Source organism: Ursus americanus, chromosome 2 (genome assembly GCF_024610735.1).
Source record: "Ursus americanus isolate L20-20 chromosome 2, mUrsAme1.1.p, whole genome shotgun sequence".
Lineage (NCBI taxonomy): Eukaryota > Metazoa > Chordata > Mammalia > Carnivora > Ursidae > Ursus > Ursus americanus.
In genome coordinates, this window is record NC_142128.1 from 45,947,371 (window position 1) to 45,971,911 (window position 24,541).

The 24,541-nt window shown below is 49.4% G+C and overlaps 1 protein-coding gene across 1 annotated transcript; it reads left to right on the top strand.

Annotated features, from left to right (window-relative positions):
- The first annotated feature begins 552 nt into the window (after nucleotides 1-552).
- Nucleotides 553-21,360, top strand: PCP4L1 (Purkinje cell protein 4 like 1). The gene is made up of 3 exons (XM_045784518.2): nucleotides 553-782; nucleotides 19,648-19,702; nucleotides 20,299-21,360. The coding sequence occupies exons 1-3, from the start codon at nucleotides 774-776 to the stop codon at nucleotides 20,439-20,441; spliced, it is 207 nt and encodes a 68-aa protein (XP_045640474.1). The 5' UTR covers nucleotides 553-773; the 3' UTR covers nucleotides 20,442-21,360.
- The last annotated feature ends 3,181 nt before the right edge of the window (nucleotides 21,361-24,541 follow it).

The following is a 24,541-nucleotide window of genomic DNA, read 5'->3' on the forward strand; positions in this document are numbered from 1 at the left end:
TCTTTCTACTCCTAAGATCTATAATTCCCAAACAGGCACTTCACAATTTCCCTGTTCTTTGGCACGGAATACGGTCCACTTGCTTCTGTCTGTCTCTCCTCCTTCCTCTCTCTCCCTCTCTTCCTACCTTCTCTTAATCAAACTGCCAACCTACTACTAAATCTTAATCTGCAACACCTCTTGGCTTTACCCCTTCCATTCACGGTTTCCTGCTTCTCATATACCCTCTTGATTTCCTTCCAGCTCTTCTTTCTTCGCCCTCACAAACTCGCACACTCCTTCCTTCCCTCTCTCTCCTTCCCTCCTTCCTCTCCCTCCTCTGCTCCCGCTCCTTCATTTTCCGTGCTCTCATCCCCCGACGGTCTCCCCCTCCTTCCCGCTCTCTGACTGTCTTACCCTAGTTTGGAAATGCGGCAGACCTCTGGGCCTGCAGCCATTGGATGCGAGGGGCCGTCACTCTGCGGCAGGAGGAGCTCCTATTGGTCGGGCTGGAGGCGGGTACGGAGCTGACTATAAAAAGCGGGCCCGGAGGAGGCGCGCGGAGCGGCTCCGACAGGACGGGGTCGGAAGGGGACACCCGGCGGGAAGCTGGTCGCCGAGAGCCGCGGTGCGGGCTCTGGAGCCGCGGCTCCCCGCACTAGAGTCAGCTCTGCTCGTCAGCCGAGGCGCGCCCCTCGGAGCCCGGCCACTCGCGGCCGTCGCCCGCGGAGCCCCGAGGGCCCCTCGCCTCTCCTGCACGTGCAGCGCCCCGCGCGCCCCGTCCGGCCGCCGCGATGAGCGAGGTGAGCGGCGCTGCGGGGACCCCGCTCCGGGCGAGCTTGCGGCGGGGAGGCCGCGGCCCGGGTCCCAGGGAACGAGGGAGAGCGCGGCAGCCCGGAGCCGCGGAGACCTCCGGGGGCGCCCCACTGCCTCTCCGGGGAAGCTCCCAGCTCGGGCGCTGGGAAGCGACTGGAAGACGGAGGCTTCAAGCCCCGCACTGTGGAGGGAGCTTGGGGGGGGGGGCGGGGGGACTGCGGTCTCAGGTGATAAGTCTCCTCCTCGGGATACCACCCTCTGCATCTGTCTTACCGCTCCGAGGTCACTCGGGCTTCCCTTTAGTCCCCGGACTTCAGAGAGAAACGCTCTCCTGTATCGTCCCTCTCCGAGGGCTCTGTCGCTCTTGCAACTGGTAAGGTAGCCTTCAGCAAGAACTCCAGTCTAGCCCCCTGGGCTGGCCGCTTTTCCCCTTTTAGGAAGGGGGCATCCCACCCTCCACTCATCCAGACAGGAACTAACCATTGGAGGGACCATGTCTGATATTCTGAAGCCCCTGTAGCGAGGGCATGTTCACTCCTGGAGAGCTGTCCCCATCAAGAGAGACCTCCCTCTGCAGTGCTTGTTACAGCCGAAGTCTTCCTGTCAGCACCCACCGTGTTCATCTGAGCCAGAGCCAGTCCATCAACTGGGATTTTTCTCTTTTCCCAGAACACCACCCAAAGGTAGGGGTCAAAGCAGAGACTTGGAAAGACCTCGTCCGTTGTTTGAATGCATTCATAGGACCCAGAAACAAGGATCATCCTTCCCAAGTGAAGTCAGTATGGACAGTAACATTACAAGCTTGCTCCATCCAGCCCTGTTCCCAGTGCCCAGGATCTTGTGATAAGTCCAACTTCTTGGCTAGATGCCAGGGCCCAGCCCTACTACCTACTAGCTCTGTGGCCTTAGGCCGATTCCTAAACCTTCCTCTGCTTCAGCGTTTAATCTATAAAATTGGGGTAATACGGATTGTTCTGATTAAATGAGATAATATATGCAAAGTACTTAGGACACTGGCACAGAGGAGGCACTCAATCTATATTAGGTATTGTTTTTCTGTCCCTGTTTCTTCTTTACTGTTTTGGAATATCATGGAAAATGAGCACAGGAATTCTCAAGAATACCAGAGTAGTGGGGAGAGAGGACCCTGGAGCTTAGGTCTCAGTTTAGCTCTTAATCTTTAGTAGGAGCTCTGCGGGCTCCCACTAAAAGTTGTCGTCCAGGGAGCCAATTAGTGCCGACTGCTGTGTTGTCCTGGTTGCCATGTCCACTAAGTTTATCCCGGAAAATTCAGCCAATCTGGGGGCTGCAGATGAACTAAAGTGGTTTCTAGTCCCTCAGCTGGTTGTGACTGTGACCATGACAGGCTTTCGGAAAGAAAAGGAAAAAAAAAATATTGTTCAATCTTCTTTCCTCTTGCTTCTAACGTGAGCAGCTCTGATACAAGAAGAGAGGTTTTCTTTGCCCTCTTTTTCACTGAGGGCCAGAGTTCAAGGCCCCCTCTAGAGTTTCTAAATCTGAAAGTTGCAATTCAAGCCATCCCCTGGGAGTTTGTGATCTGAAGGCCAGGCCGACATGAAGATGTGTGGTTGGCCTGAGCTTTTTGGGGTAAGTTCACAGACTCTCTGTAGGACATGTCACAGGGGCCGGCATTTACAGTGGTATTTGGTGGGGTGACAAAGCTGTTTCAGTGACAAGGAAAACAGTTTGGTGTTCGAGGGGAAAGTCAAGTCTTGACTTAGTTACTGAACGTGGTTAGCCTCACTCAGGAGCTCAGCAGAATGATGACAATAGGATCCTTGGATGGGGACTAGCTGTCAGTGTGTGCAGGGCTGCCCAGCCTCCCAGGCTGTCAGAGTGAGCTGGTTCTAACTAGCAATTTAGCTGTCAAAGCTGCCTTCTAATATGGAGCTGAGCCTGGCTTCAGGGATGAGTATTTATAAAATCCAGAAGCATCCACCTGGGTGTATACAGAGACTAGCTCTTTCTGAACCAGCTCCCCAAAGGGGTTCTGCTTCCCTGGAGGCCAAGACCCAGCCTGTTTTCTTCCTCTTGAAAGAGCTCTGATAAAAAGCGGAAGTATTGCCCAGGGCTCTGGAGCTCCAGGGAGACTCCTGATCGCTTCATTTCTCTCAGTGCCTCCCCAAGGGGCTCCTTGCTTGGGCGGAAGTGCCTGGCCCAGGAAAGCCCTGTGCACCCTGAAGCTTACGTAAGCTTCACCTCCCCCACCTGCCTATTTTCTTGCTTCAGAGAAACTGCATGAAATGAGAGGCTTTGGATTTGGAATCTCATGAAGAGATTCCCATTTCAGCTGAAGAACAACAACTGGAGAGCAGTCTTCAGACCTGGCATGACCGAAGAGTAGGGGTGCTGGTGGGGCCGCTGGGGAGGATCTCCAGCTCCACTTTGCCTTCACGGCTGTTTGCTGTCACTCCGTCCTGCAGCAGAGCATCTCGCAGCCGATGTGCGTGTGTAGCCGTGCGCAGAGAAGCTGCAGGGACTCATCTCCAGCTTGTCATAGTCACAGCTGCAGGCAGGACGTGATGGCTGTGAATCACAGTCTGGCTCTGAGAGTTTCGTAACTTTTCTTCGCTAGTTTCAGCGAGGGATGGGAACGGAGGTGCATTCACTCCCCGAGGGCTCTTGCCTGTAATCCCTTGTCATGGGGTGGAGCTGGCTGCTTCAAAGCACACTTGCAAGCCTCCTGTGATCCTGTTGCATTTCTCAGCCGTGAGGAGCCCAGCTGGAGGAATCCCTTGGTCCGGCAGTCATTCTGTTGCAGTGGGGGTCATGGACGACTGGTCATGGTGTCTGTCTTGTGTTTGGGCTGGCAGGGGCTGGAACGAGGAACAGAGAAATCTCACTAGGAGAGAGCTTAGAACTGATACCCCCTCCTTTATTATTCTGCTTGCTGTCCTCTTAGGTAATAGGAATGCGATATCGCATTTGGGGGATCACATTGTCATTCCTGTGCCTATCTGTCAGAATCTGCCATGTGCCCCATAATGGAACTTTGGTCAGGTTGGTATCACTCCGTTGTCTTCTGTGAGCCTGTTTTTAGGGAACCTGGTAGGGACTTGGAGGAAATCCAAGTGTCTCTCTCTCTCTTTGGTATTTTATTATGATTACGGTCTACTTAATATTGGAATGCCTTCCACCTCTGGAAATAATTTGTCTTCCAAAGTAAGGGAAACCAGAACTTGGTTCTAGAACTTGCTTGTTCCTTTCTTAGTCACCCGTCCAGGTTGTTGGCTCTGGCTGCTTGATCAGGAACCTCTCACTGGTCCAAGTGGATGGCTGTTGTCTTCTAATCGGGAATGTGGACAACTCTTTTTCCTAAGCTGCAGCTGTGATCTGTTACCTCTCAGAAGGTCAGGTCTCTCTAGGGGCAGGCACCCATCAATAATGTGGCTGGAGTCCAGACATGCAAACCAGATGTGTCTTTCATGTCTGTCTGTGGAGGGTCTTAACTGATGAACATGATGGAGATGGGGCTGAAGGGGGAGAGGGAGGAAGAAGGATCAGGTCAGTAATTGTCTTTTCAAGGTAGTGGTTCTATGAATGGCTTTCCCCATTTTCTGTTTTTCTGTAGTTCCAAATTGTCTTTCATGAGTCTGTTTTATCATGGGGAAAAAAAATGAACTCCGTTTGCAAAAATTCTTTAAGATAGAAATAGAGGTATATCTTTCGCCAAGAGAATGTCAAATAATATATCCAGACATTTTAGTGATATAATTTTAGATTTGTTAAGAAGCCCTAAAGCTCATCTGATCCCATCTTCTCATCTTACAGATGAGGAAACTGAGGCCCAAACCTTATGTAAGTTTACACAATGCTAGAACCAAGACTAGGGCACAGACTTCTCACAGCAAAAGAATTCCATAAGCGTCCTTTAATGTGTTACCCTGGTAAGTATAGAATGCTTTAATTTATAGGCAGCTGTTAAGGAATCGATCACAAGTACTTTCTACAGGAAACCTGAGCAGTGTGGTTTAACAAATGCTGAACCAGAGGGTAGAGAGAGAGAAGAGAGACCAGAATGAGATCATAGTTATCCGCAGCAGACATTCTGGTAGAATACTAGGCAGGTCGAGTAATGTCCTTCCTGATGCAGGATGATGTCTGGTCATCCTGGAAGTGGGTGCCAAAGGGACGTGGAAGGCCCAGAGGCCCCCTTTAGTAGTTCTTAGTTCCTGGTGTCCATCACTGATCCCCATAATTGCGGAGCATCAAGGACCAGGAGGCGTGGTTTTCTCTCTGAAAAGAAAGAAATGAGAGCAATGCCCTTAACTCTAAAGTATTTGACTTGGAGGACCCAGTGAAGGAAAACGAGATATCTAAGTGAAGTTGGTGTCCCTGCTAAACCAGACAGGCGCTGACCATCGAGCCCTTCATTGGGCTCCTTGACTTCCAGGAAGCGTACAAAGGCTTCGGGAGGAAGATGCTAAGAAGGGGGAACAGAAGAATGTATTAGACCTGCCAAGTAAGTGATGGGAGCCTACTGGGATCCTGGGGTCCTAAGTGAGTGGTTTTCTACGTCCGTACCCCCAACCGGCTGCTCAAAATGCCTTGACTTGCCCCAGAATTATTTTACCTGCGAGAGTAAGCCACGTGAGAAGCGGATCCAAAACCACTTTTTCCAAGAGATCTGCATCCCTGCAGGTGCCTGTAAACTAGTGCCTCAGAACCTGGCCCTTGTCCCTTCGCCTCCCGAGGTCTGATGATGGCTTCATTCCAGGCTGGCTCCTGAAGGCCTGCCCACCTGGATTTCCCAGCTCCCCCCCACGCCCCAGGGAACAGAGGTGCCATTTACCGCCCTGTTGTCCTTGGTGCTGCCTCCCTCCCACACAAAGCCCTCCAGCTGAGTGTTTGCTTTGCAGGCTGTGGGGGGATTAATACGTTTATTTTGGGACATTAACGCCATGGGTGGGATGCACATGGAAGATTATAGTAATAAATGAGGCTTTGGCACTACTCGCTCTCCCCCACCCCCTGCCCTCAGTATGGGGTAGAAGGCACAGCTCCAAGCTGTGTGCAGAACACCACAAATAACCAGTCATTAAACCGTGGCAGCCCACGCTGGGGGGAACGGCGGGGCTGTTGACTCACTGCATACCATGAGCTGGCACGGCCAGGGAATTCTGCCTGGACTCCGGTGGGGGGTTACTGCTATTCCAGGCAACGGGGCTGGGGTGGCTGAGCGGACAGGGGGCTTGGGAGCTCGGACGCTGCTCGGGTTCTATTCCTGTCTCAGGAGGCATCTGAGTTATAAGGTATTTGGGTTGTAGTCCTTATTTGAGAAGAATGTGTATATAGAGCCTGAGGGAAGAATTCCTGGTTCTCCTTCTGTTATTCTCTGGAGGGTGACCTTGAACAAGCCTTTCGGAGGCTGTTGGAGGACTGCAGCTGGTTGCCGCACTAGAGGAATTGGAAGGGCTCCAGCAGCGCTCCAAAGAGCAGGCTGGGGTCTCTCCCAGGCAGCCGCGCGGCTCCCGGCCCCTCGGAAGCCCGGCAGCAGCAACCTTCATACAGCATCGGGGGAGGATATGTCAGCAGGGGGAGAAGGGTCCCTGGGGACCCTGTTTGTCCCCACTTGGAAGCAGATGCACTCACTCCCGTCCCCCTTCACTTTCTCTAAAGCAAGGCGGGAGCTCACGGAGCCTGGGATTTATGTCAGTACACACGCAACGAAGGGGCCTTTGGGGGCTCATAATTAGGACTTTTAGGATTCAGGCCCTTTGGAGGGGTCCTGCTCTAGGCTGCAGGACAGGATTCTGAGTACCTGTGCCTGTTCACGTGAGCGAAGTGACTGCGGCCGAACTGGAGTGTGTACGTGATGTGTTTTCACTTGCAAAGCATCCAAGCCGGGTCATGCAAATCCACATGTGCTGACGTGCTCCTTTGTTCCTTCTGCTGCCGCTTTTCGGAGCCCTGTGGGAACAGGGGTACAGGGCCATCTGGGTCCTTTACCTTCCCCAAGCTTACTTCCAACTTGCTGCTTGGAGCAGAAGGGGTGACACTGTCTTGCCTCTTCTAATGACACTGGTTGCTGTGGCAACACCATTAAAGATGAAAAAGACAAAGAAAGGAAGAAACACACCTGAGAAGGAGGCAGGGGGTGTCAGGCCTAACGGGAGAAGGTCCCTCTGCCCCAGTTACCGCTGCTTGACTGTTCTCAGGTGTTTTGCCAAGACAATTCCAACCCACCATCCCTCTGAGGCAACGGATAGATTTGCACAACCATCTTTATGATAAAAAAAAATGTGTGTCACGTCTTCGGGTTCTTTGAAATGAAACGTGAACCTTTACGGAGGTTGGGGACACCCCTCCTGTGCGCCGGGGAGGGGCTCCAGGAGGCTCCAGGCCCTGACCTGGGCAGGACCTGGGCAGCGGCGGGACGGCAGGTGGCTCCTGGCTGGCAGAGTATCGCTGGGCCCTTCAGCAGAGCTTGAAGGCCCTCGTCAGCATTTCTGGGGACAAACACAGGGAAGGTGAAGACCGATTTCTAGTGTTGGTTTACAGTGAGAAGAGATGGGTGATGAAGCTCCTTGGGCAGCAGAGAAGCCTCAAGGGCCCTTAGAGCAATCCCCGCATCTCTTCCCCCTCCAGCTCTACTTAGCGGAGACTGACTCTGGCAACTTTAGGCTTTGCGTGCAGGACCTTGACCGTGCATTACCCCAGGCACTGGACCGAGTCTTTTTTTTTTTTTTTTTAAGATTTATTTATTTTGGGGGGCTGGAGGGAGATGGACAGAGAGTCTGAAGCAGACTCTGTGCTGAGCAGGGAGCCCGGCGCAGGGCCAGTCTCACGACCCTGAGATCACGACCTGAGCCGAAACCAGGAGTCGGACGCTCAACCGACTGCAGCTCCCAGGCACCCCGTGACCTATTCTTATATATAACCCAGAGTTACATTACTGCAAAATAATCACTATTTCATATGCTAGGCATTTTACAGACATTGTTTTCAGTTCTTTTCAACCTTCAAAGTAGATATTCCCTCTTTTCTGCAGACAAGAGATCTGAGCACAGCAAGGCTGAGTGATTTAACCAATGTCACACAGCTAGGAATGGCAGAGCCGGGATTTGGAAAGAGACAGTGCAGATCCAGAACACGAAACGGGATCTGTCTAGCTCTGCCTCATATGCCATAATGCTCCTTCCAGGAATTTGAGACTTGAGAAATTTTCACTCACATAAATATCGAGTACCTACTCTGCAAGACGTAGGTTGTTGTCATCGTGGTACACAAATAAATGGTAACTATGGACTTTGCTTACAAGGGAATGGCAATCTGGTGGGTGGGGAGGGTGGGGAAGGAAAGGCAAATACACAGTCGCTCTTCTACAGCTAATCGGAAATGCGGTTCTAGAGAGGTTCCCCTTCATCCTCAGCTCCTTTTCAGGCACATAGGCTGACTCGAGGAGAAGCAGTGACCTGGCTTCCGGTGCTCTTCACCATCTCGGAAGCAGTGATGCCGAGGCCCTCAGCAATCTGGAAACAACTTTGATTTCAGAAACCTAGAGGAGGCAGCAAAGAGAGCAGAGTGGGAGCGCCTTTCATTCGTTCCACAGATACGGGTGTATATCGTGTATAAGGCCTTGTGCTAGACCCTGGGGGTCCAGCAGTGAAGAAGATAGATACAGCCCCTACCCGCATAGGAACTTGCACAGAAATGGAAGAGGACACATTCGGTATCTAACCACGAAATGATTATTAGTGCTACCAAGAAGAAATCTAGGTGCTATTAAAACATAATGAAGGCCCTAGCCGAGTCTGGGGAGCTGAGAAGAGCTTCCTGGGAGAAGGAGCCCTTGAGGGGAGCTCTGACAGATAAGCAGGAATTAACTAAATAAAAGGGAAGCAGGGATAAGAGAATCACGTGCCAAGGTCCCGAGGTGGGAAGGGACAAGGTATGTTCCAGAGACAAGGTTACTGAAGTAGTTAGAGGCTGCAAACGCAGGGCCCCTATGACCACATTAAGGATTTTATTTATCCTAAGGGCATCGGTAACCACTTGGGCCATGGCAGTGGTCCACGTAGGAAACAACTGTGTGAGGGCCGTCGCAGTGGGGAGAAGTGAATGGAGTAAGAGATATTTAGGAGATAAAGTGAACAGGAGTTAATACCGAACCAGATATGCAATGTGACGGGAAGAAGGTGTCAAGAACGCTTTCCAGGTTTCTGGCTTGTGCAAGTAGAAGAGATAGAGAATATTTACAGAAGATTAGGTTGGGTCAGTAGGGTTATGAATCCAGTTTGAGGCCCATAGAGTTTGAGGTTTCTTTCTTTCAAGATTTTTTTTTTTTAAGATTTTATTTATTTATTTGAGGGAGAGAGAGCATGCAAGCAGGAGCGGGGGCGGGCAGTGAGAGAGGGACAAGCAGACTCCACGCGGGGCTCGATCCCACGACCCTGAGATCGTACCTGAGCTGAAATCAAGAGTCGGTCACTTGGGGCGCCTGGGTAGCGCAGTCGTTAGGCGTCTGCCTTCGGCTCAGGGCGTGATCTCGGCGTTCCGGGATCGAGTCCCACATCGGGCTCCTCCACTGGGAGCCTGCTTCTTCCTCTCCCACTCCCCCTGCTTGTGTTCCCTCTCTCGCTGGCTGTCTCTCTGTCACATAAATAAATAAAATCTAAAAAAAAAAAAAAAAAAAGAGTCGGTCACTTAACCGACTGAGCCACCCAGGTGCCCCTAGAGTTGGGGTTTCTGTAAAACATCCAGGGGAGGTGTTTTAAAACACCAAGGAGAGGACAGAGGCGTCCACATGAGTCCTCGGTGGTATTGGGAGCTGTTCAGTACGGTGGCCACTAGCCACATGCAGCTGTTCTCCTTATTAATTATTTGATGAACAATGATTGACTTGTTAATTAAAATTAGATGAAATTATAAATTGGATTCCCTGGTTGCACTGCCACCTTACAAAGTATTCCGCAGCCACGTGTCTAGTGGGTGCCGTACATCAGACAGCACAGAGAGAAAACATTTCTATCATTGCAGAAAGTTCGACTGCAGGCTTTTCCTGTCATGGGCCAGATATTAAATATTTTTCGCTTTGTGGACCGTATGGCCCCTGTTGCAACTATTCAGCTCTGCTGATGTAGTGCCAAAGATAAGGTGTAAACGATGGGTGTGGCTGCAAAACTCTATTTACAAAAACAGGCTAGAGGCCAGATTCGGCAGTGGGCTGTAGTGTGCCAACCCCGTGCTACTGGACGGAGCCAGTATAAATGATAACTGAGTCATAAGTACAGATCGAATCATCTAGGAAGAGAGAACAGAAGGGAGGCTAGCTCGAAACCTGGAGAGTCTCTAATACTTAAACATTGGGTGGAAGCGCCCAGAAAGGTAGGAGAAAAAGCAGGAAAAGCCATGATGCCTCAGGAGCCAGGGGAAGAATATGTGAGAAGAAAGATGAAATGACTGGGCATCCAATGCTTCATGAGGTCAAGCCAGTGGAGCTCGCGCCTTTGCATTTGACTTGGTGTCAGAGAGTATCGGTTATCTAAAGAGGAGTCATTTCCGTGGAGTAGGAGGGGAGAAGAGGGGTTGAAGTGGGTTGGAGAGTGTGGGAGCTGAGGAAGTGGGAGAGAGTGAATGTTCAGAGAGCCCAGCTATGCAGAGAGGGGAGCCGGGAGAGCACCCCCCCACACACACCTTTCCCCCCTGCCTCTCTAAGTGCTCCTTCTCAGTCTTGGCCAGCCTGTTGACCTCGCCTTAACCGTTTTCAACACTTAAAACATTAAGGTATAACTTCTACGCAGTAAAATGTGCCCTCCTCCATGTATAGTTCTGTGAATTTTTTTTAAGATTTATTTATTAATTTATTTAAAAATATTTATATTATTTTTGAAAGAGAGACAGAGAGACAGAGACAGAGCATGTGGGGTGGAGGGGGCAGGGGAGAGAGAGAATCCCGAGCAGACTCCCTGCTGAGCACAGAGCCACCGTGGGTCTTAATCTCACGACCCCGAAATCATGACCGGAGCCCAAATCAAGAGTCAGACGTGTACGCAACGCAGACTCAGCCACCCAGACACCCCAGGTCTGTGAACTTGACAAACACGGAGTCAGGAAACCACCACCACAATCAAGATACAGAGCAGTTTCATCATCCCCAAATCCCCCACTTCCCCTTTGTAGTCACCCCTCTTGCGACCTCAGCCTCTATCAGGCGCTGAACTGATCTTTCTGCTTTCGCTGTAGTGTTGCCTTTACAAGAATGTCGTATAATTGGAATCATACGATATATATGTAGATTTTGGGGTCTGGCTTCTTTCACTTAGCCGCATGCTGCTGCTTTTTTTTTTTTTTTTAAGTAAACTCTACACCTGACGTGGGGCGTGAACTCACGACCCAGAGATGAGGAGTCACATGCTGTGCCGACTAAGCCAGCCGGGTGCCCCTAGCATAATGCATTTGCGGTTCATCCGTATTGCTGTGTGTATCAGTAGTTGATTCCTTCTTTCAGTCGCTCAGTAGTATCACGTTGTATGCATGGACCACACTTTATCCATTCCTCAGTTGAGGGACATTTGGGTTGTTTTCAGTTTTTAGCGATTACAAGTAAAGCTGTTACAAGCATTCACTTACAGGTTTGTGTAGAGGTTTTAATTTCACTTGGTAAATACCTAGGAGCAGGACTGGTGGTGTTGGCAATAAAGGTGTGCTTAAACTGCCAGAGTAGCCGCACCATTTTGCATTCCCAGCAACAACGTATGAGGGCTCCAGACATCCCGGGTCTTTGCCAGCACATGGCATCGTCATTTAAAAGAACCATTCTAATACGTATATAATGGCATCTCAATGTGGTTTTAATTTGAATTTCCCAAATGACTAATGATGTTATATATCTTTTCCTGTGCTCGTTGGTCATCCATGTATCTTCTTTGGTGAGATGTGAAATATCCTGCCCATTTTTACAAATTGGATTCACGCCACCAGGATTTGAAAGCTCTTTATGTATCTGGGATACAAGTCCTTTGTCAGATATGTGATTTGCAAATATTTTCTTCCAATCTGTAGCTTGCCTCTTCATTCTCTAAGAAGTGTCTTTCAGAGAGCAGTTCTTGTTAAAAATGGAGCTACCCTATGATGCAGCAAGTGCACTACTAGTATTTACCCAGAGGATACAAAAGTACAGATTCGGAGGGGTACGTGCACCCTGATGTTTACAGCAGCTTTATCTACACTAGCCAAACTATGGAGAGGGCCCAAATGTCCATCGGCTGATGAATGGATAAAGAAGATGTGGCATCTATCTATCATCTATCTATATCTATCTATCTATCTATCTATCTATCTATCTATCTATCTATCATCTATCTATCTATCTATCTATCGTCTATCTATCTATCATCTATCTATCTATCTATCTATCTATCTATCTATCATCTATCTATCTATCATCTATCTATCATCTATCTATCTATCATCTATCATCTATCTATCTATCTATCATCTATCATCTATCTATCTATCTATCTATCTATCTATCATCTATCTATCTAATAGAATATTACTCAGCCATCAAAAAGAATGAATCCTTGCCATTTTCAATGACATGGATAGAACTAGAGTGTATTATGCTAAGCGAAATAAGTCAATCGGAGAAAGATAAATGCTATATGATTTCACTCATATGGGGAATTTAAGAAACAAAACAGATGAACGTGTGGGAAGGGGGAAAAAGAGAAGGAAGCAAACATAAGAGACTCTTAATGATACAGAACAAACTGAGGGTTGATGGAGGGACGTGGGTGGGGGATGGGCTCAATGGGCGATGGATATTAAGGAGGGCACTTGTGATGAGCACTGGGTGTTGTATGTAGTGATGAAAAACTAAATTCTACTCCTGAAACCAATATCACACGATGTGTTAACTGACTAGAATTTAAATAAAAAGTTGAAAAAACAAACCAAAAGCAGCTCTTAATTTTGACAAAGTCTAATTTATAATTTTTTTTCTTTTATGGATTCTACCTTTGGTATATCTAAGAAATCTTTGCCTACCCCAAGGTTGCAAAGATTTTTTTTTCTATATTTTCTTCTAGAAGTTTTATAGTTTTAGGTTTTGTATGCATTTAGAGTTAATTTTTGTATGAAGTGCAAGGTTTAGATTGAGGTTTTTTGGTTGTTGTTGGGGTTTTTTTTGGATTTTTTTTGCATATGGCTATTCATATTTTTTTTAAAGATCCCCCTAACCTTTAAATATTGGGGTTCCTCAAGGCATGGTCCTAGACCTGTTTCTTTTCCCTCTAATGGTAGTTGGAAGAAGAATTCAGATTGAGGAAGCCTTCTTTTCTTTTTTTAAAAAGAAGGAGAGGTTTTATATATAAGAGAGTATGGGGAGTTGATTGTAAGGACTCCCGAGAAGGAGAAAGGGGGATGGGATCTAAAGCTCGGGTGGAAGGACAGGAATTCATCTGAATGCTGATGAGTGCCCTGGGAGGAGGTATCAGACAGGGAACAGGAGGCCGTGGCCATTTCAGATCCCTCTCTGTACTCAAGAAAGGAGACCCCTAAGCTAAAAGACCTTGCCTCTCCTTTTCCTCCTTCCACATGGGGAGGGAGAGTCCACAACTTTGAACTACAGAGGAAACAAGAGTATACTCACGGGGACCCGGCAGCCACCGCCAAGATGACAGAATGGAACATTGGAGTACGTCAGGCCCAGGGGTGAGGAAAGAAGGAATACAGGAAGGTAGGTGAGGAAAAAAAGTAGGGCCCTCTGGGGAAAGGCGAGAGCTGATGGGCCTCACAGTTGCTAATTAGTGTTTGGTGTGTGTCGAGAAGTGAGAAACACTTAGTCCTGTGTGTGCGGTGAGGCTGAACTGAGCCAAACTCCAAGCTCACTAGAAACGTGGAATAACAGACTTGAATGGGAGGGAGGGAGTCCTTTGAAACGGAAACCAGTGAGATGGTCCTACCCACGGGATTCTCAGAATCTGAAGGACTAGCTTCTGGCCCTGGGAGTGAAGAACATACCCTCAGGGTATAGCTGTCCCCCAGAGGTCAGCCTAGTGTGTGTCAGGAGGCCCACTGAACGTGGGTCGAGATAAAAGTCAGAATCAGGGTGGTCAGCTCAGCTAGCAGAGTAGGACTCTGAGTCAGGAGGCGTGGTCTGGGATCGGGTTCTGTAAGAACAGGTAAGATTTGCCCATAACAGGTGGACAGGACACTGTTTTCCATGTTCCCAGTAGAGCACATGTGAAGAAAGTGCTGGGGACTGTGGATTGAGAGACCCGTCCTTGATGGTGGGAATGGCTGGAAGTCATGACCCTTAGAACTTCCCTTCCTACCTTCCTTCCTTGGCTAGACTTGGAGAGATAGGATAGCATGGTGTTCAAAAGCATGGACTCTGGAGTCGGATGGTCTTTTTTTTTTTTTTTTTTTTTTAAGATTTTATTTATTGGGGCACCTGGGTGACTCAGATGGTTGGGCATCTGCTTTTGGCTCAGGTTGTGATCTCCAGGTCCTGGGATCAAGCCCCACGTAGGGCTCCCAGCTCAGTAGGGAGTCTGCTTTTGTCTCTCCCCCGGCTCATGCTCTCTCTCTGTATCTCTCTGTCTCAAATGCAAAAAAAAAAAAAAAAAAAAAAATTATTTATTTATTTGAGAGAGAGAGAGCACGAGGGGAGGGGCAGAGAGAAAGAGAGAGAAGCAGATTCCCTGCTGAGCGGGGAGCCTGACACAGGTCTTGATCCCAGGACCCTGAGATCATGACTTGAGCTGAAGGCAGACGCTTAACCGACTGAGCCACCCAGGAGCCCCATGGAGTCAGACTGTCTTGATTCAAATTCCGGCTTTGCTACTTCTTAGCTGTATGACCGTAGGCAAGTTAATGAACCTCTCTTACCTCAGTTTCCATACCTGTAAAATGAGAATAGTAACGATAGCCATCTTACAGGCTGTTACAACGACTCGAGTGCCAGTGTTTATAAAGCGTGTAGAGGCGTGACTAGCACATAGAAGGTATTACACATGTGGTTATTAACAAGGCCAGGAGAGGTGCCGTGCTGCAGTCCGGGACTTCTTCGAGTCCTCCCGCTGAGCCCCATGAGGACAAGGAAGGACTTGCTAACCCACTTCACTGCTGTTACTACAGGTCAGAAGAGCTCAGTGTTGAAAGAAGCAGAAGAGCGCCTGGGAGTTTATAATCCGTACCTGGCTAGGATGTGAGGCAGAGGGAGGCTGAGAAACCCTCCCTGGCCACAGCCCTCGTGGGTTAGCATGGATCCTGCGGAGCTGCGAGTTGGTGGGCGAGGCGCTCGTACGGACCAGGTGGTATCTGGTTCACCCGGAGCGGACCTCCGAGCCTCCTTGGTTTACCCACAGGACAGCTAGTCTGACTGCTTACAGGTGATGTACCAGAGGACCAAGATTCATGGAAAATCGCTGAGTTTCTGGAGAACAAACAGAGGGCTGGGGCGGAGACCAGGGACCGGTAAAGGGCCGAGTACTAGACAGAGTGTGGGAGCTAACAACCTGGGATCTAACCGTCCCCACCCCCAACCTCAGCAAATCACCGAAAACTAAATCTAGAAATCCAGCGTTCCGAGCGGCTATTTTGAGAGCTGGCTAGAGAGCCTGCAGGGAGGAGGGGCCGGAGGTAGAAGGCTCAGCATACAACTTTTCAGCAGAAGGTACGAGGGAGATTTCAAGGGGCATCGTGAGCAATAGCGGTTTTCTCCTCCTTAGAGTGCCCTTTTCTGGGCTCCCCAGTGCCCTCTCATACATTTACGCCAAGTGGAGCCGGGAAGCCCTGGAGGAGCAGACAGCCGCGGAGCCATGGCTGCATTCCAGGGTCAGTAATCTCAGGAGAGACTCGGGAAGGGGGACAGCTGGCCGGGCGGAGGGAAGCAGTGGCCTGGGTGGTTCTGTCCTGACACATATTCCCGCTTGGAGGATGCTCAAAATGAGCCAATCCAAGAAGCAAAGTAGAGGAAGAGACAGCCGTTGGAGGGGAGATATTTAGAATTGGGTCCAGATTTTCCTCCAAAGGGGAGGGGCTGGGGAGAGAGAAAAGAGTCAGTGGATTAAGGGAACAGGCTTAGAATCAGACAGAGGGATAACAGTTAAAGCAAGGATCAGAGTCAGGGATTTGCTGGCCATCGAGAAAGTAGGATTTCAAGTCAGAGATCACGGGACTATAGAATTCGCCTCTTGACCCATGGCCCTCTTGTCTGGACTATCGACTGTTAGCCTGTTACCTGTCCAGGGCCTACTTTTGCAGTGTGGACAAACTGCTTGTGATGACAGTGTACCGGAGCGGCCCATGTCGCGTAGGTGACTGCTGGGCAAATAAATCGATCGTGTGCAAATAAACAAATAAGTAAATCGTGAGTGTGACCACGGGAAGATCACAGGGGAAGACAGCAGTGACCGGCCAGTCTCCCAAGAATCTCAGGAACAGCCTTTCTTTTTCCTGGAAACTTTCTTTTGGTCAAAGGGGGTTTAGCAGGAATTCCGTAGAGTTTCAGGAACACTTTTGCAAATGTTCTTCCAGATTTTTAAATAAAAAGGGACATATATAGATAAGCAGTCTATAACTTTTGCAAAATTGAACCATATCAATTCATAACCTAGTTTTTAAAATACATCCTAATAATTTGTTTTACTTTAGATTATTATTTTCTTCCCCACCCCCAACTTTTTATTAGAAAAATGTATTGAAGTTGAAAGAATAATAGGTCAGTGCACATCCATATGCTTTTCACCTAGATTCGGTCGTTGTTAGCACATTGGCATATGTGGGCGACCGTGTGGCAATATTCTGTCCTGTGGAAATAGTAGAGCCCTGTGGTCGAATGTGGGGCCCGCTGCTCTGGGTCCCAAAGCCAGTTCCGCTGGATTCTAGCTGTGTGGCTTGACCTTGGACAAGATCTTTGACATCTCGAAGCCTGTTTCCTCAACTATAAAATAGGGATGACACCTCGAAAATTTCAGAGGATTCAATGGGATAATGTTGAGCACGTAATCAATTCTCAGTAAATGTTGTTCCGGAACTTGTCTTATCTCTTCACTCAGCCTGGAAATTAGGGACAATCTTTTAACTGGTTGCACTTTATTTATTTTTGTCATTTTTATTTTGTTATATTAGTCACCATACAGTACATCCCCAGTTGTTTTTTTTTTGTTTTAAAGATTTTATTTATTTATTTGACAGAGAGAGACAGCCAGCGAGAGAGGGAACACAAGCAGGGGGAGTAGGAGAGGAAGAAGCAGGCTCCCTGCGGATGAGCCCGATGTGGGGCTCGATCCCAGGACTCTGGGATCACGCCCTGAGCCGAAGGCAGACGCCCAACAACTGAGCCACCCAGGCGCCCCCATCCCCAGTTTTTTATGCAATGTTTGGTTGCACTTTAAATCCGTGTCCGCTGACCTCACGTGGGCCCTGAGTGCTGCCTGGTAATCCTATCTACCACATCACCGTTCATTCTCTTATTTACATGATTATCTCACTCACTCTCCTTTCTCCTCAAACCTTTATTTATTTTTTTTTTTAAAGATTTTATTTATTTATTCGACAGAGATAGAGACAGCCAGCGAGAGAGGGAACACAAGCAGGGGGAGTGGGAGAGGAAGAAGCAGGCCCATAGCAGAGGAGCCTGATGTGGGGCTCGATCCCATAACGATGGGATCATGCCCTGAGCCGAAGGCAGACGCCTAACCGCTGTGCCACCCAGGCGCCCCAAACCTTTATTTTTTTTTAAGATTTTATTTATTTATTTGAGAGAGAGAGAGCACAAGCAGGGGGAGCAACAGGCAGAGGGAGAGAGACAAGCAGAAGACTCCTCACTGAGCAGGGAGCCCGATGTGGGGCTCTATCCCAGGACCCCGTGGTCATGACCCAGCCGAAGGCAGGTGCTTCACCGACCGAGCCACGCGGGCGCCCCCAGCAAAGTGATTCCTTAAAAACAGGTCAAACCATGTTTCGCTGTGCCCCAACCTTTGTAATGCCGCTCCATCAACTCAGAAAAAAGTCCAAGCCTTTGCTCTGGTCCAGAGATATTCATATTGTGGCCGCCCACCCAACTTCATGTCTTCTGCTTTCGCCCTTATTTACTCAGCTCCAGCCGTGCTGGTTTTCTTACTCTTCCTTGAACATAACCAGGCACAAAACCTGCCCCAGGCACTTTCCACCTCATGTTTCATCTGTCTAGAAGGTTCTTCTCCCACACATTCGCATGGCTTGCTTTTATATGGCAGTCAAGCCTCTGCTCCAATGTCACTCATCACAGAGGTCTTCCTAGATGGCGCTGTTTTATTTTCCTTCTTGGCACATGTCACTCACAGGCATAGTTGTTTAATGAGTTCAGGACCTTTATTTTGCTTACTGCTGTGTTCCTAGTGTCTGGAATAATACTTGGCATGTATGAGGCACTGATCTATTGGTTGAATAAATGAATCTTGTCTTTCTTTCTATACTCTATTAGTGCCTAGAACCAAACACAAGTAAGTGGTTGATAAATATTTATCAAAATCGGGTCTAAATGGCATAATCTACATAACATAAACTGCATTCTATCAGCTTCTTAAAGCAGAGCCCTGATACCTGGCAGTCATTCAACCAAGGTTTGCATCAGTAAAATGAGGGAGAATGCTGTATACCCCACAGAACTATTCTAAGGATGAGATGACAAAACCTTCGTGAAAAGCCCTCAGTTCCTGTATTTTGGCAAATAGCAAGAACTCAAATTGTGAAATGAGGAAGCAGACTCCAAGGGTACCTAGGAGCCCACAGGCATGTCTCCGTCTCAAGATGACATGTAGCTTGAGACAGGAATGTCCAGGTGAAGCAGCCCTATTGATATAATTCCGACGAAGGGGAATTACTATTATTTTAAATTTAACTCTCCATCTGGACAGAGACGTTAGAAAAAAGCACACCTATCAGTTGACTAATCTAATTTCAAATTCATGGCCTTGGCCTTAGGAGGGTCGCCAGTGCTTCCCAGCAATGCTATTACCCTCCCCTAGTTCATTCATTTTCCTTCTTTCCTTAGATGAGAGTTTCATACCTTCTTTCCTCCTTCCTTCCTTCAAAGACCTCTTCCCTCCTCCTCTTGCTTGATGACCCAGGCAACCATTATCTCCTGCCTCGCTGTCTGCAATAATCTGCTAGCAGGTTTTCTGCTTCCTGCTTCCTGCCTCCTGCTTCCTGCTTCCTGCCTCTTGCCTCCTGTGCCTTTCTGCAAACTGATGGTCTCCAGTGCTTTCTCATCTCACTTGTAAAAGTCAAACTCCTTGAGAAGACTTCCAAGGCCCTACATCATCTGCCCACCCTCGTTACCTCTGATCTGGTCTCCATCCCCCTTCCTCCTGCTTCCTTCCTCTCTCCACTCCAGCTGCACTGGTCTCTTGCTATTCCTCAATAGGCTCGTCTCACTTCTGCCCATGGCCATAGGAAGCTCCTGCTGGGACTCAGGTAACTCTTCCTCCCTTATTCTTTTAGCTTTTGGCTCAAATGCCACTTCCAGACAGAATTCTCCTGACCACTGTGTGTAAAACTGTATTTCTCCATTCCCACAAGCACTCACCACCCGCTTCCCTGTCTTTTCTCTGTGAACACTTATCGCCACGGAACCTAGTATTTTATTAGTGTCTCGTGTACTAGAATGTAAACTCCATGAGGGCAGGCGTTTTGTCTGTTTTGTCCTCTGCAACGTCCCTAGCACCAATAAATGCTGGTCGAATGAATTTTGATGACTTTTCTCCCTCTCTCTGATCTTAAGACCCACTTTTTCAAAAGACTAAGGAGAGGAGGACTTGAAAGTGTTGATGCTGAGTCTAAGGGGATGGCACCTTAATACTTCTATGAAAATCTAATATTCTGATATTTCTTTTCCAGCTTAACACCAAAACATCCCCAGCAACCAACCAGGCACCTGGCCCAGAGGAAAAGGGTGAGTGGGGCCAGGCGGTGTGTAGAGTGGGTGAATACAGGAACGTGAGGACAGGTGGGGCTGTAAGTCCAGAAGCTCCTAGAGTCAGATGTAGTTGGGATGGGAATGTGGACAAGTGAAGCAAAGCACTAGGTTAGAACCACTATATGTGTAGGCTTGCTTTCTTCTACTTTTTCCTAAGAAGTAAATCTGCCAGTATTTACTCCTTGATTTTGGAAGCTGGCCCTGGAGTGCTTGGAAACAGGCACTGTGATAGGAAGGAGCTCAGGAGATCACCCAGCCACTGTCTCAATCAGAAACTGAGGGAAAGCTGGGGCAAGTCAGGATGCTCTGGGACTCGATCGACTGAGGAATAAGTGGTCATTTGTTGTCTTGGTCTTAGTGGCAAAGCTCCTAAGTGGCTAGAGTAGTTCTCAGCCTCAGTTCCCTGCCTCGAGCTTCCAGGAGAGTGATCAGGTGTTCCTGGTCCTAGCAAAGATTGGAGAACCTCCCGGAGCCCAGCAGGAAGTGGACCCTGACCCCTGTATTTGGGGCCTGGAGAAAGGGGCAGGGGCAAGGCCAGTGGACTCGTCAGTGAATCTCTCAACTGTCCGCAGGGAAAGCCGGCGGTGCCAAGAAGGCTGAGGAAGAGGAGGAGATTGACATTGATCTGACGGCGCCGGAAACAGAGAAGGCTGCCCTTGCTATTCAGGGCAAGTTCCGGAGATTCCAGAAAAGGAAAAAGGATCCTAGCTCCTGAGCAACCAGCCTTGCCCTTCACTCTCTCCCTTCTCTCCCCTTTGCCGCAGTTCTGACTCCCATGTCTCTTTGTCTTTTTGTCCCTCTAGGCTCTTGTTGAGGCAGGTTCAACCCTTATATATTATTTTCTCTGGTCCCCCTCAAGCCATCACAACAGTAGAGGCACAAGGAACGTGGGGCAAGATGAAGAATTCAGTTGGCAGCCCCTTGCCTAAGGGCGGACCTGCTCCTCCTTGGGATAAGCCTCCTTGATCGGTACTTGTGTCTGGCCTGTGAGGTTGCAGAGCAAGAGGCTTTGCGGTTGAGAGAGGGACCCCCGACAGTGGGGGGAGGGGGAGCCTTCAGAGTCGGGGGCCTGAGCGCGGGCCTAGGCACTGTTCCGCCAGTCACAACAGTCACACTTCGGGTAACATGTTCTGCTCTTCCCAGCCTTCTGCACCACCACATCCACCTTCCCTCCCGTGAGCTTAGCGACAGTGGGGACCGGAGCCTCCCTCCCCTCGAGGCAGACCCAGATCAAGCACCGTCCGCATTAGTGCATGCTGTGTAGACGAGTTCAAGCAAGGGAGCCTGGGACTGTTGGAGGCCACAGAAAGTCGCCTTCATCGTCCAGTCTAGGGCATCAGGGGCTGAGGCAGAAGAGGTTCGTAGGGCCGCGGGCAGGGAGACGGGCCTAGAGTAGATTTGGGAGGAAAGAAAAATAAGGGAGGGGAGCTTTCTGGAGACACATCTGCTGCTAGACGAAGGATTTCTGTCACCCTGCCTACCTCTAACCCCCCAAAGCTAGCCATCCCTAGAGGCCACACCAACAAGTGACCCCTGTAGTTCCCACCTACCCCACCGTGGAGTCAGAGCAGAAGTGATTTGAGCATGTTTCATGATGATTAAAAAAAAACCAAAAACCCAGTGGGGTCATTTAACCTCTACTTCTGTTTTTTCTTGGGAGGAATGCGAATATAAGCCTGAGCTGGCCTCGGGGAGGGTGGGAGACAGACCGCATGGACCACACAGCTGCACAGGAACCGAACACCGCCTGAGCAACGTGTAGACTGCAGCCCACCCCGCCTCCCTCCCACCCCCCACCCCCCCAACCTTGCCCTCACCTTGACTCACCACCCCCACGGTCTCTGCTGCTGTCACCACCCCCGTGCACACCTGCAAGGCTGCTTGCTGCCTTCCCGCTCGCCTTTGGCTCAGAGCACACTTGGGATCTATCCCTTGGAAAACAAACCCAGGCTTCCTCGCTCCCTATCCCTCAATGCCCCGTCCTCGCGGTCCCTCCTGCTTTGTCTTCCTCCCACATTCCCTCTCCCTCCCACTCTTTCTCTAACGTAGGGGAAGGAGAAGATGAGTCTGGATCAGTAGAGAGCACCACTGTCATGCTGAAGATCTTAAACCATGACTTAAATAAAACAATGGCATTCAAGGGAGCTTGCACTACTGAGAAATGGTCTCTATACATTGAAACCGGAAGCTGAATCCTGGAAGATCAAACAGGAAAAGCTCATTTTCACACACTCTCTTCTCGTCTTAGCGTTCACCCTTCCTTTCCTGATTCAAGAATACAGGAGCTGAGGGACGCCTGGGCGGCTCACTCGGTTGAGCGTATAACTCTTGGTTTCGGCTCAGGTCATGGTCTCACGGTTGTGGGATCGAGCCCTGTATGGGGCTCTGCGCTCAGCGGGGAGTCTGCTTGAGATTCTCTCTCTCTCCCTCTGTCCCTCCGCTTGCTCACATGCTCTCTTTTCTTGCTCTCAAATAAATAAATAAAATCTTAAATTAAAAAAAATTATACAGAAGCTGCAAACACGTAGCAGCTGAGAGTAGAAAGCAAGGGATAATATCCCTGGAAGGCAGCCTATATCCCAGAGTTGATCCTTGCCTAGCAAGCCCGCGGCTGCAGGATAATCCACGGACGTGAGGTGGGTGTTGGCTGTGCCTCCCCTTGGTCTGCCCCCGTGGACGCTGAGGTAAGACAGGCGCTCCCTGTTTGCAGTGACCTGGGCTTCTGAGAGCTGGGAGTGCTAAGGCAACAGCGGGTTCGCCACCAGCCCTCTCTTATCGGCTCGGCTGCTTGGAGGGTTATCTGCCTATTGGTTTTTTGACACACTGATCTGGAGCATGGTGCCGAAATGCTTTCCCCCTTCACCATTTCTTGCTCTAGAAGCATTACACTTGCTCTCATGCATCTTTAGAAAAAAAGGGGGGGGGCATTGTAGCAAAAATATAGTCTGTAGCTTTGGGAAAGATGGTTCTAACCAGAAAGCTTTGGGCCTCTTCCACGAAGCTGGTGGTAGTTCTCAGTAAAGGTTCTCAAAGCTAGTTTCTCTCTGCCAGTCCACTTACTCCTACTGTCTAGAACTCAAATTGACCCTCTTCTCTCTGGCTTATCTGTAGCTCCTCCTTGGGACCCTGGGCTTGGGCTGGGAGCTCTTGCTTAGGGTCCCAGAGCCCTATTTCTCTTCCCTGTCCCTCTGGTTCCTGCCACTGGAGACACAGTCCTGGAGTATTGGTCAGTAAAGAATTGTCCCTGGTACTTTGTTTTGCGGAGCAGACTGCAAGTCTTTGGGGACTGGTGAGCGTTCTTCTAACACGTGGCTTAACAGAAGAGACAGGCAGAAACAGTCAAGGGGAAAAAGCAAATTCAGTTGTCACATGTCTATCACTGACATGCCTTTCGGTGCTTTTCCATCTGTGTATGGAGGGGTGGGTGAGCTGGGAGGATTGGAGGGATGGGTGAGCTGGGAGGATAGCCCTGACGGAAGTGGAAGAGGTCTGGAGATCTGAGTGGGGGGTGGGGGGATAATTCGGAATATGTTGGTGAAGGTTTTGGGAGAAATTCAGGCAGCTAAAGGGGACAAGGATCCTGCTTCCCGGGACAACCTACTTTCAGGGGCTTGGAGTCCTTGCTGGGAAGGACTCTTGATGTCTCCTTGCTCTGGCTCCATGTCCATCTCTTTCTCTTGCACTTGACTCCTGCCCCAATGTCCTTTGAGCTGCCCTTCCTGCCCACTTCTGCTCTCTCTCTGCCCCTCTTGCCCTTGCCGTGTTTCCTTTATTTCTGGGGTTGTTTGTGGGGGAGGGGGGTGGCTATTCTTGGGAGCGACTTTGTTCCTGCTGTACTTGGTCCCTGAGACCCAGCGCTTACGGGATTCCCTCTCCAGTGAGCTGTTCCTTCCTGCTCTTCACCACCTTCTCTCCAGATGCAGCACGTCCGCTGCCTGTGCTCTGAGGACTGAGGGTTTGGAGGTCAAGACGTTTGTTCCTTTGCTGGTCGTTCAGGTAGCAGCTTGGTCTCCAGATCTACAAAGGCAGAGACTTACAGGCCATGCATGGTCAGAAAGTAAGCCCTTTCTCAAGGCTGCAGGAAATGCTTCCTTATTCCCTCCTTGCCCACGTCCCTCCTCTATCCAGCCTTGGCCTTGACAGCCCTCCCTCTCTCCCATTCAGTATTCTATTTTCCCCTTAGTGTGACGATGGTGATGACGACGATGATGATGATGATGTTGGTAACTGGCCTTTCTTCCTCCCCAGTCACCTGGATCTTCAAGAATGAAACAAGAGGAGCCGTCTCTGCTAGATTAGCTGCGAGTGTTCTTACTCGTACGTAACTCTGTCAGCTTCGGTTTCACCATAGTTAGGGTCCTTAGGAATGCTCATCCCCCAGCTTGGGGTAACTCCCCAGCCTAATGCTCCCTGAAGCGCATGAATGGTGATGACCATAATAATATCTAAGATTTGTAAGATACTGTGTGCCAGACACTGTTCAAAGCACTTTTACCTACATCAACTCACTTAATTCTTAGAACCCAAGACATAGATACTATTATCCCCATTTTACACATGAAAAAAACTGAGGCACAGAGAGATTAAATAACCTTCCCAAAGCAGAGTGAATGGTTGAGCGAGGACCGGAACCCAGGCAGCCTGGCTCCAGAATCTGGACCACCTGGATAAGGGGCTGAATGAGTGAAGGCAGACAGCTTGGAAGGCATGGATGCTGTCCAGCCAAGTTTGAGGACAGAGCCTCCCTTAGCTGAGCGCAGCCATACCTGCTTGGTCTCTCGTGGCCTGCACAGGTGAGATCTGGATCCTCTCCGG